Below are 11,096 nucleotides of genomic sequence, written 5' to 3'. Positions count from 1 at the left end.
TTCCCGCGTGGGCTGCTTTGTTCTAAGTTGTCACTAAGTAGACACCAAGTCGCCACCACCGACCTAACAATTTTTGCTCATGGGCTTTTCCTAAACCAAGAAACAGTGCCTTCAGGTTTTTCATATGTAACAGGTGGTGTAACTGTATGTCTTTCCATGCCTGTGTGCTTCTGTGTATCTTGTGTTGTGTGTGTGTGTGTGTGTGTGTGCGTGAGCACGTGCGCATGCTGGGGGAGCAGCCATAGTTGATAAAGAAAGGTATAATTTTCCACTGTATTTTGTTAGTCACTAAAATGCTGGAAGGATCAGCTTTATTTAATCCTAAATAATGAATGTTTATTGCAAGTGTCCTGTGCCATTAGCATAACAAAGCCGAGTACTTAAGCCCTGATCTTTACCAAGTGCACAATCTGAAAAGCAGGCAGGCTCAAAATCGACCACCATCTGCTGTCCCCAACTTGGAATCACAGTGAGATTTATGCAGCCAAACAACCAAAGATCTGGTCTGCCTGCCTGTCCAATTAGTTAAATAAACTGAAAAGGCTTTGCTGACAAAGAGGCGATAAATGCTCCTATGATAATTATAGAATGGTGTTTTCACTTCACACCAATTGGATGTATTTAATCCTGCACCCAGGCGTCACTCATGCAATTAATAAGATGCAGGGAATTAAGGATGATGAAGGGGACCAGGATGTGTGGACGCCAGATCAGAATGCTAAATCTGGAAGCACCAAGTCAGTCCTGGTCTCAGCTGCTGGAGACATGGGTCACACTGCACTGCTGCCCACTCTGCATCTCATGTCCCTGAAGGCTGCCCATTGTGGGATAGTTCCAGCATTCACTGATGTTATCATGCAAAGGCAGAGTCTTGTACTTTGTGTCACCTCTCACAAATGAAGGTGTGTGACTCTTTGAAATGGGAGATGGATAAATTGAATGATCACAAAAAGCAAGTTCTGCCATGTATTTTGATTTGTAATGAAATTACATAAAACTAACTTCATAACAAATGCATTTCAGAATTTATTAGCATTAGTGCATAACAAAAAGCCCCAAATTTGACAAAGCTGCTACTTCTTAAAGGCTACCCTGAATGGCACTCAGGATGCCGTGTTTTTTGGTTTTTGGTTTTTTTTTTTTTTTTTTTTGGAACTCAATGGAGAAGCTCACTTTTCAGAGCTCCCCTTCCCACAGTCTGGGAAATATTTATACACAGGATGAAAATCTATCTTGCAGAGAAACCCCATAATTCCACAATTAGTCAAACAAATTTCAAATACTCAACTTTAAAAATATTTACATTCTCATTTAGGGTCCAGGAAATGATTACTAACATTTACAAACACATGTGACATCACAGAACAGGATCTTGACCATGATGTAAATTAATTCAATCTTAAGTTCAATCTGTAAAAGAACTTCAGCCCTGGGAAACAGCAAGCAAAATCTGCTAGAAGGAACCTGTTGTCATATAACAGATAAGAATAACAGCTTGAGATAGGAATTCCAGAGTTTCTACCTAAGTAACAGATGGGCATTATCCCCAAGAATGGATCAAAATACAATTCACTTTTCAACATGCACTTGGTAAAAATTTGCCCTAGGGATCTGGTGTGAAATTGGATATTTAATTATTGCATGTGTGGAGAATTTCAATTATTGTCCTTTTTCTTTCTTCCTTTTTTTTTTTGTTGTTGTTTTTGTTTTGTCTTTATTTTTGTTGATAAGTCATGGTTTTTGGAGCCAGATATTTTCAGATCTCATATCTGGGATTCTCATGCTCAAGCTATTGTTTAAGGTGATGGAAATATGTAGGGAACATTAAACTATTTAGCAGGTGCTAGAATGAAATGCTTTCCTGTTTTCCTGATTTTTTGACAATGGAGAAGCTAAAAAGAAAAATAATAGGAAAAGGCTTTCCTATATTCCTTTTGGTCTGGGGGGGGGGGGGTCTTGTTATTTTGAATTTAGTGAATTCATTCAGTGCAGTCCTCCATGAACAATGTACATAAGCAAAGAGAGGAACGTTCAACTGCTTACTACATAGCTGACCCAGGCAAGAAGATGTCGGGATAGGCCTTCCAGGAGATTTGCTACTCTGTCACTGAATAAAAGGACCACACAAGGTCAGCAGTGAGCAAGACCTGCTTCCCTTCTGGCCCCAGAGCCCAGTGAATTATCACTTTTCTCAGTGACATAGGGATGTGGAGCACAGCAATGTGATGTGACGATGATGATAATGATTTGGTGTGTGGGCAGCCAATTCTTGCCTCCAAGGCAGTCTTAATTTCCATAAAAGTAGATCTAGATTCCCACTACAAAGAGGGTTCACTGAGTCCCTCCCAAGGCATTTTTTGGACAATTGTCTTACACTTGGTTTTCTACATTACTCAGTCACCTTGGGGGACTGTCCTTCTGCATCACACTTGTCTAATAGTGAACAAGAAAAAAGAGCTACGGTGGTCATCTGAAATTCGGAAATGGGTAGCCATAGGAAGCTGCATGTTCAAGGGGGATCTTCTCCCCTTTAAATAATCTTCTTTAGAAGGTGAAGGATGGGAAGGGGTGAGCTGGTCCTGGATATTGCTTTTTTCATGAGTATCCTAGAATTACTGAGTTTATGAAAATTTGAATAAAACACAAACAGAAAATACCCTTCAGGGCTGAGTTGTAGCTCAGTGGTAGATTTGCCTGCCGAGCCTATGTGAGACCCTGGGTTTGACCTAGCACCACACACTACACACCACACACACAAAAAAAAAAAAAAAGAGAGAGAGAGAGAGAGAGAAGAGGAGGAGGAGGAGGAGGAGGAGGAGGAGGAGGAGGAGGAGGAAACAAAAAATTAAAAGCAAAAAAAAAAAAAAAAAAGCCATTGCCTTGAAGCCCTTTTCCCAGTGGGCTTGGCTTATTTGGTCACTGTCTCATTGGATCTCTGGCTGGGCATGACTAAGTGACCTTGGTCCCTCTGGTTAAGTGACAGTAGTTTGTCAATGGCTAGCACTTGGGTGATCAGCATCAATTTATTCAGAGCTAAGGGCCTCTGACTCCCCCAAGCAAGGATTTATATACCTTTCCCGGTGTGGTGGTGCACTCCTGTAATCCTAGTGGCTCAGGAGGCTGAGGCAGGAGGATCCCAAGTTCAAAGCCAGCCTCAGCAACTTGACAAAGCCCTAAGTAACTTAACAAGACCCTTTCTCAAAATAAAATATAAAAAAGGCTGGGAATGTGGCTCAGTGGTAAAGCACCCCTGTTTTCAATCCCCTGTACCAAAAATAATTTGTATACCTCAAACAAGTTGACAGAGAAATAAACGGAGGTCACTGGTCCAGGGATGTTGGCTATTCCTGGGTAGTGGGCAGACAGAGTAGATAAAAGAGCGCTGCTTGCCAAAAAAAGAGCTGATGCTGTCAGAGGGTTGAGTAACTGTGTTCCTTATCAAGCCATCTCCCCACTTGTGGGCCCCTCAGAAGTGATCCATGATGTCTCGGGCGTTGGGGATGGAGCTGTATGCTGCCACCTACAGAAGCATTTGAACACAGACGTCAGAAAATGGGGCTATGCTGTGTGAAAAGTCAGAATGCCGTGGAAACAAGAAGATCCCCAGGTGACCTCGGAGAATTCAAGGCTCGCAAGGTCTGTACAAAAATGGTGCAGGGACTGTGGAAAGCTAGAACAGGAATGTCTCCCTCACCCCAAATGAGAAGGGCAAGAATTTTAAAGTCCTAGAGAAAAAAGGTGTTGCATTTTCGTTTACTTCACTTAAGTGCCATGCCTTTAAAAATCATAGAATGGCTGATGTTGGTTCCCATGCAATGGACTATGGTTTCCATACATTGCCAAAAGTCCTTGCCAAATGGACACAACCTTGATCTCCTTTAAGTATGAGACACCCAAATTCCAACTGAAAACTGGAGATCATGAGATAACTTTAAAAAGCAGAAGTTTCAGAGACCCTATCAAGCCCTTAAATGCCTCCATCTTTCACGTATCCCCTCCCTCTTTTGGGTGTTCTATTTTCTTAAGAAAAAAAAATATAAATATATATATATATATATATATGCATACATGTATATATATAACATATGGATATATGTATAAACCATAACACTTACATTTCAAGATTGACTAAAGAATATTTATGTAACTCTGAAGGCCACACACCTGTCAGCTGTTCACATCCAATCCACAGGGTGTCAACCTCCAGGATGGATGATGTCTAAGGGAAAACCAGAAACAATCTGGCGTCCTGTTCTGAGAGAAAAAGACTTTGGAATCCTTGGAAGGAGATATGTTCCCTCCTGTCTGCTCTCCTGCCCAGAGGTAGAAAAAAGCCTCCAGGAGACCTGAGGTTTCCCAGCAACCTCAGGCAACGTCCCAACTTCCAGTGACTCTAGCAGAGCTATTCAAAGAGCACTGTCACCATGAGATGGAGAGTGGAAATCTTTGCTAACATACATTTGAAATGAAGCTGAAATAAAAATGTTTTTGAGCACTTTTTGCTGTTGCAAAACCTTAGTTATTATCTCTTTTCCTCCCCCACCCTTTTTTTTAAGGAAAAGAGAAAGGTAGGGCAGGGACAAAAGCCCCTTAAGAATCCTGTGTGACTGATTCCTAATTTGGTTGTGTGCCACACCCACAAATCAGGACTCAAGTTCTCCCAATACACTATTGACTATGAACTACAAACTGAGCTAAAATGCTTTCAAACAACAACTTTCCAAAAACACAGCCTAACATCTCACTTCTACATCCTTCAGACACAGTCAGAATTCTGAGGGTTCTTCCATCTACAATCAAAGCATCAGAACACAGAGTACTGTGAGTGGAGGCAGGACTGCCTATGGGGTGACTCTGGGCCTGGAGTTGTCCTTGAACTTTTTTTTTCCTGCCTTAATCGTATTCATACCATCAGCAGTCCAGTATGTGTTAACATCTGTCCATTCTGATGATCTGGGTCAACTATTTGTGAATCAGATCCCTGGCCTCACTCTAACCAGTTAGGCTATACTTTCACCAATGCTTTTAGCAACTTCTCTCATATTTTTCCACTCACAGATAAATTCAAGACTATCCGAAACTTAACAACTAGGGGATGCAATGTCTAAAATTCCTACTTCCTTACAAACTAAGCAGTGAGTTGTACTTCCTGTCATTCTAAAGGATTTCAACAATACCAACCTCAGCAGGACTTGTGATGGGGAAGTGCATGAATGCAAATGTAGAAAAGGGTTTACAACACTGAATATATTGCCTTTGGCGAAAAAGAAAAAAGTAAGCGTCTCATATAATTAAATAATTAACAGACTTAGTTTCTATCATATGAAGAGGGACAAATCATTTCAGTCTTAATTAGCATCAATAGTTTACTTTTTCTCTTAGATGAATGAAAAGATCAGAAAAAGCCATTCTAAGGGAGCCCCATTAGCACCTGATCTCTCCAACCTGGATCCACAACCAGGGGAGAGAAAGGAAATCATCCATGATTGAATTTAAAAAGGGAGAACAAGTGAGGAACATTAATAAATACTGGCAATATTGCCACAATGGCAGGCCAACACACAGCTGGCACATCAGGAATATCACATGCACGTAGAAAATACTTGCACACTCCAGGTGGCCAGGCTGTTAAGTTGTATGACTGTTTGCTAAGATTCCAGTCCTGTCTTTCCAAAGATCTCCCCTTCAGAGGAGAAGTTTAAAGCTCCAAGGATGGTGGCAGCTGATTGTATCTCTGAGGCCATCTCAACTTCAGCAGTCTGTCCCAGGTGTTGGACTATGAAAGACAAAAGATGACCAGGTTGGAAGCTACAGTGCCCCTGCCACACGCACCACCCCCACCCCCGCCTTGTACCCATGCCACAAGGACTGCTGGGGTTGAGTGTAACATCTACACAGTCTTGTGTCTCTCTCTGCCTCTCTGCACCGTGGACAGTGCCTCCCACCTCCCTGAGTGACCTCGGGTCTTCCATTTACCTGTACTGATTCTCCATGGCCCGGCTCTCTGCTCGCTCTGGTACCCAGGAGTAACTATCAGCTGCACTCTGGGGCTTCTTCTCCTTTATCTCTTCCTTCTTGGCTCTCCGCTTGCGGTAGACCAGAAGCCCCAAAGCCAGAGCCAGCAAGAGTGAGATGGCCACCACTGTGCCCAGGATATAGAACAGAAGCAGCTTTTGACCGTCGGTGCCATAGTCGCTCTGGGTGGCCACAGAATTCTCACCTGTAGCCTTACCATGACCAGCTACAGCTATAGGGAGGTGGGTGTTTGGCTCTGTCCAGATGCCAGGGGCCCCAGTGGGGGCTGACATGTCCAGAAGGGCCGAGGTAGTGGGGGCATTAGATGAGAGGGACGGTCTCCTTGTGGTGGGTGTGCCCTTGGAGGTGTTCTCAGAGTCCTTGGGGAAGCTGGATGTTGTGGTAGGAGGCAAAGTGCTCCCCTCTGTGTCTGCCATGTCTTCCTCTTGGGGAGGCCCAGATGGTGATCCTGAGGGGACAGGGTTCATGATGCAAGAGACCCCATTGGGGGCCAGCTCCCAGCCCCGCAGGCAGCCACAGTGGAAGGACCCCTCTGTGTTGAAGCACAAGCTGTCACAAGGGTTGCCCCTGGGGTCGGAACACTCGTCCACATCCTCACATTGGGTGCTGTCCTCCCCGGACAAGACATAGCCCTCCTCACAGGAGCAATGGAAGGAGCCATCAGTGTTGATACAGCGCTGGGCGCAGGGTGAGTGGCCAAGGGCACACTCGTCCACATCCCAACAGGTCTCCTCTTCAGGGCCACCAGGCGTGTAGCCCACCCAGCATTTACAATGGAATCCCCCAGGGGTGTTGACACACTCTTGAGCACAGGGGGCATCCTGACATTCGTCCACATCCACACAGTCCAGCTGACTGGAGTCTAGACGGAAGCCCTGAGGGCAGCGGCACGTATAGTCTTTCTCGTGGGGTCCGGGGACACATGTGGCCTTCCCTTTGCACGGGCTGGAGCTGCAAGGATTCCGAGAGGCACAGGTCACTAGGTCGTCCAGCAGCCGGAACCCTGGCCGGCAGCCGCAGCGGAAGGAGCCATCCCCACCTTCGAAACAGTCTTGCTGGCAGCCCCCGTTGTTGAAGTTGCAGCCATACTTGGGGCTCACACAGAGGGGACCTGTGTTGCCCCAGTTAAACACTTCGGGGGCCTTCTCCTTGCACAGGAAATAATGACTTTTACTTTCGGCCCCATCCTCACAGGCGACATTGGCCACAGAGGCAAAGGGCACAACCTCCAGGGAGGAGGTGGTGGCCTGGAAGGGGGTGCTATAGGTCACCTGGCCTGGACCCCCCAAGGCCAGGGGCCGGCACATGCCTTTGAAGCTGAACTTGCATACAAAGCCCTCGATATTGCTTCCTGGAAAGCCAGGGGTCCCACAGGGGCCATCAGACCACTTGGGGAGGCGGCTGGGGAGGGGTGTTAGGGACAGGTCCAGCAGCAGGGACACACAGCGGTTGGAGATGCACGAGTTCTTGACTTCTTTGTGCCAATTTGTATACAGGGAGTCCTCCCCTCCACCCACCCAGCTGAAGCCCTTCAGCGTCTTGTTAGGATCCAAGCACTTGCCCTTCTCCCGCTGGAGCCCAATCCAGAACTTGCCCATCCTTGCTTCACGGCTCTTCTGAGACTCCAGGAGCTGGGCCAGGGCTCGCTGGACATGCTGGGCCTCCTCCTCACTCTTCACCGTGGCCAGGTTGCCTCCGTTCACACTGCAGTGGTGCTGGGCCTCCGTGGCAGTCAACTTGTCCCAGTGGGCCGTGTAGCAGGCAGTCCCCGCGCACACCACAGCCTCTGGGTCAGCTCCAGTCCCCGCCCAGGCCTGGCCTAGGAGCAGCAGCAGGAGCAGGTCCCTGGAGGTGGCCATTCTGTCCTCTGGGTCCCCCTCGATGAGAGGCTAGAAGCCCCACAGGGACAGCAGTCACTGGAGCTTAGACTCCGGCGCCCAGCTGTGCTCTGAGGGGAGCTGGGAGCTGAGCTGCAGCAGGAGCTCCAGCCCAGAGAAGGACACAAAGACCGCAGGCTCTTCACATCCCCCTGACCCAAGGCGCATCCTGTGCTCTTGTACTTCTTATTTCTCACCGGATACTGGGGCTTCCTGCAGTGAATAGATTTCTGACTCCTGTTGCCTTCATCACGGTTTTGTTGTTCATAAAAGGAACCGGGCGGCTTTGCTGGGTCCCTGGCTCAGAGCTGTGGAAAAGCGACGCGCGGGGGGATGACTGTGCGGCTCAGAGATACTGGCTGCTTTATTTTGGCTCAGTTCTCTTTCCCATCCACATGAGGAACCTAAATGGTATGCTACAGAGCAAGCAAAGACTTTGGGGTCTCAGAACTTGAAAAGGATCACTCCATAACCCATAATAAAATTCCACTTTGGTTTGCAAACAACCAGAAGAAGAAAAAAGAAAAAAAAAAAAAAAAAAAAAAACAAGACTTGAAACACAAGGCCGTGGATGGTTATAATTTTCAGCCTTTTTTAGAAGCAAACTAGATTTTTCTTCTTCCTATCTCATGTCTCCCCCCTCTCCCCCCTTGGCTTTGGAAGTCGTTTTTTTTTTTTTTTTTTCTTCTTCTTCTTTTATTCCCCCCATCATGAACCTTAAATAGATAGGCAGTTTTTAAATAGGATCTGGGCCGTGGGAAAGTCTGGGTTTCTAACACAATGCCAAGCTCCTTGAGAATATTAAACCAAATTGGGTGAAATTTGGCAGTTTTTAGGGGTTCGTTGTGCGAATGTTTCATTTTGAGGTGGCAGGGTCATAAAAACAGCATCAGAAAGAGGAAAAAAAATATATATATATATATATATGATCTCATGGGCCCTGGCTTGCCTGTCTCCTCCCCTGGCTCTGGGGGAGTTCAAGGACAGGGAATTTGAATCAAAGACTGGAGTTTGGGGCATCCAGTGAGAATGACAATAAAGGGCTAGAGCTCTGGGCTGTAGAATCAAAGCTGTGGCATGACTCTTGCTGCACATGAATTCATCCAAAGCCCTTGAATCCAAGATTCTTTTCTTGTAATCATAGACCTCTGATCACCAGGACTTGTTTGGTTGGGGTCCCCCAGAAATAGACCCTGAGACAAGAATTTGGAGCAATTATTTTATTTGGGAAGGGAAATGAAACAGACAAGGAAGGGGCCCATAGAATATGGCACAATGCAGCAGGTAACACTGGCCTCCTGTGAAGGCCACACTTTACAGTTGTCCCCGATGAAGGCAGGCAACCAGCAGTGCTCCAGCTCCTCTCCAGATGGCTGTATTTTTCCCTAATTTGGTCTTGCGGTCTTTCTCAGGACAATGGCTATAAACTCTAGCTCTGCCTACCTGACCAGGTGTCTCTCTCCCAGAAAAGTTGTAGACACACGTGGATGCCCTTGTAGTTCCTGTCTGATCTGTGTCCCGTTTATTCTTACCAAGATGGCAGCTCTCTCTTACCAAGATGAGTACCCATCTCAAACTCCAGCCAGGGACACCTCAGAAAATATTCCTTATGTCCTTGTCATTTTAGAAAACACATTTAAGATAGTCCAGGGACTTTTTCTCAGAGACCTCTGGATCTTTCTTGTGCTCCTTTGTGCCTATAGAGATCCTTCTATCCACCCACCTATCCATCACCCGCCCGTCTACTCACCCATTTGTCTGGGGAAGAAGTTAGTTTCAGGTGTGTTGTTCAAGTGACACCCAAAGGAGGAAGTTTAACTGAACACCTGAAATGATAGAAAGGTTTGTACTATTTATAGGTCTCAGAAGAGGGCGGAGTGCCTTGCTGGCCAATGGGAAGTGGGGAGCTGTCCAGATAGTAGGTACAGAAAGAAAGAGAAAGAGAAATCTGTAGGTCAAATTTTTGGGGGGGGCCTGGAGCATTACCCATGCAGGGTTGCCTGAGGAGAGTCTAATCAATGGTTCAGAACAAGCAGACATGAGTCCTGTGACAGAGATGGCCACTGCAGCAAATCTGCAAAGTCATGCGTGATGCATAGGTGAGAGGGGTAGGTTGATAGGCATCCCCCTCTCCCATAGGGAGGTGGTAACCAGGAGGAAGTTATATAAGATATTCATCTGGACTGACCACATTAAGTTGCTGGAAGGAGATGGAAAACTAGAAATTATGTCAAAGTGCCTAAGCCTGGTTTCTGGAATATAAAAATCCAACTTCAAAGTCCTCAAAATTAACTCCAAGACAATGTAAAATTATAATAATTCACTACACAGTAGCAACTCCTTGGCACTCAGCTACCCATAAAGGCCCAGTACATTAGAGGAAATGCTCAGGTAAAGAACCACAGGGGACAGACTGCCACAGGGCAGTGAGCAATGCACCAACATCTGAAATGTTGACTTCTATGGCAACCTGAGATGGGCACCCTTCCTCTCAGCCTCGCCAAGGGATAAAAGTACCCATCTCAAACTCCAGCTAGGGACACCTCAGAAAATACTCCTTATGTCCTTGTCATTTTAGAAAATCCATTTAAGATAGTCCTGGGACTTTTTCTCAGAGACCTCTGGATACCTCCTTGTGCTCCTTTGTGCCTATAGAGATCCTTCCATCCACCCACCTATCTATCACCCAACCGTCTACCCATTTGTCTGTCCATCCATCCATCCATCTATCCACCCACCTACCTGACAGTTGTTCCTACTAGGGGCTGGGCTAGGCACCTGGATTTCAAGGAAGCATTTTTGCCTTCATGATCCTTGACATCTTTTGGAATGGACAAATTTGAACAATTCACAGTGTAAATCCATTTATTTGCAAATAATTCAAGGAAAACATCAGGGTGTCAAGAGAGGCCGTTACCTGGGTAGGAACCTGGTGTAGGGTGGTGGGTAGTTTGGAAAGTCTCCTCTGGGAAGAAAGACAATGAAGCTAGAATCTAAAGGAGAAACAGCTACTAGGCAGAATGATGTCCACATGGTGGATCAGCACACATCAACACCCTGCAGACAAGTCTGGCAATGGAGGGAAGTGAGACAGGAGCCTGATGAAAGGAAGGGGAAATACAGGAGGAGACGGAGCCCTCTAAGCCCAGTCTGGGCTTTTCATTAAGACACAAGGTAAGCTGA

General features: G+C 46.2%; 1 protein-coding gene across 1 annotated transcript; it reads right to left on the bottom strand.

Moving 5' to 3' along the window:
• Nucleotides 1-1,002: 1,002 nt before the first annotated feature.
• On the bottom strand, nucleotides 1,003-8,259 carry Cd93 (CD93 molecule). Its single transcript, XM_027955776.2, has 2 exons — nucleotides 5,977-8,259; nucleotides 1,003-5,776 (listed from the first exon to the last, which is right to left on the bottom strand). The coding sequence occupies exons 1-2, from the start codon at nucleotides 7,893-7,895 to the stop codon at nucleotides 5,752-5,754; spliced, it is 1,944 nt and encodes a 647-aa protein (XP_027811577.1). The 5' UTR covers nucleotides 7,896-8,259; the 3' UTR covers nucleotides 1,003-5,751.
• Nucleotides 8,260-11,096: the final 2,837 nt, after the last annotated feature.

This window comes from Marmota flaviventris, chromosome 2 (genome assembly GCF_047511675.1).
Source record: "Marmota flaviventris isolate mMarFla1 chromosome 2, mMarFla1.hap1, whole genome shotgun sequence".
Taxonomy (NCBI): Eukaryota; Metazoa; Chordata; class Mammalia; order Rodentia; family Sciuridae; genus Marmota; species Marmota flaviventris.
The sequence above is the reverse complement of the archived record's forward strand: the minus strand, read 5'-3'. Positions and strand labels throughout refer to the sequence as shown.

Coding starts and splice junctions, on each gene's coding strand:
- Cd93 (XM_027955776.2), bottom strand. CDS start 7,895: ATGGCCACCTCCAGGGACCTGCTCCTGCTGCTGCTCCTAGGCCAGGCC. Junction 5,777..5,976: donor GCCATGGAGAATCAGTACAG/GTAAATGGAAGA, acceptor TGTCTTTCATAG/TCCAACACCTGGGACAGACT.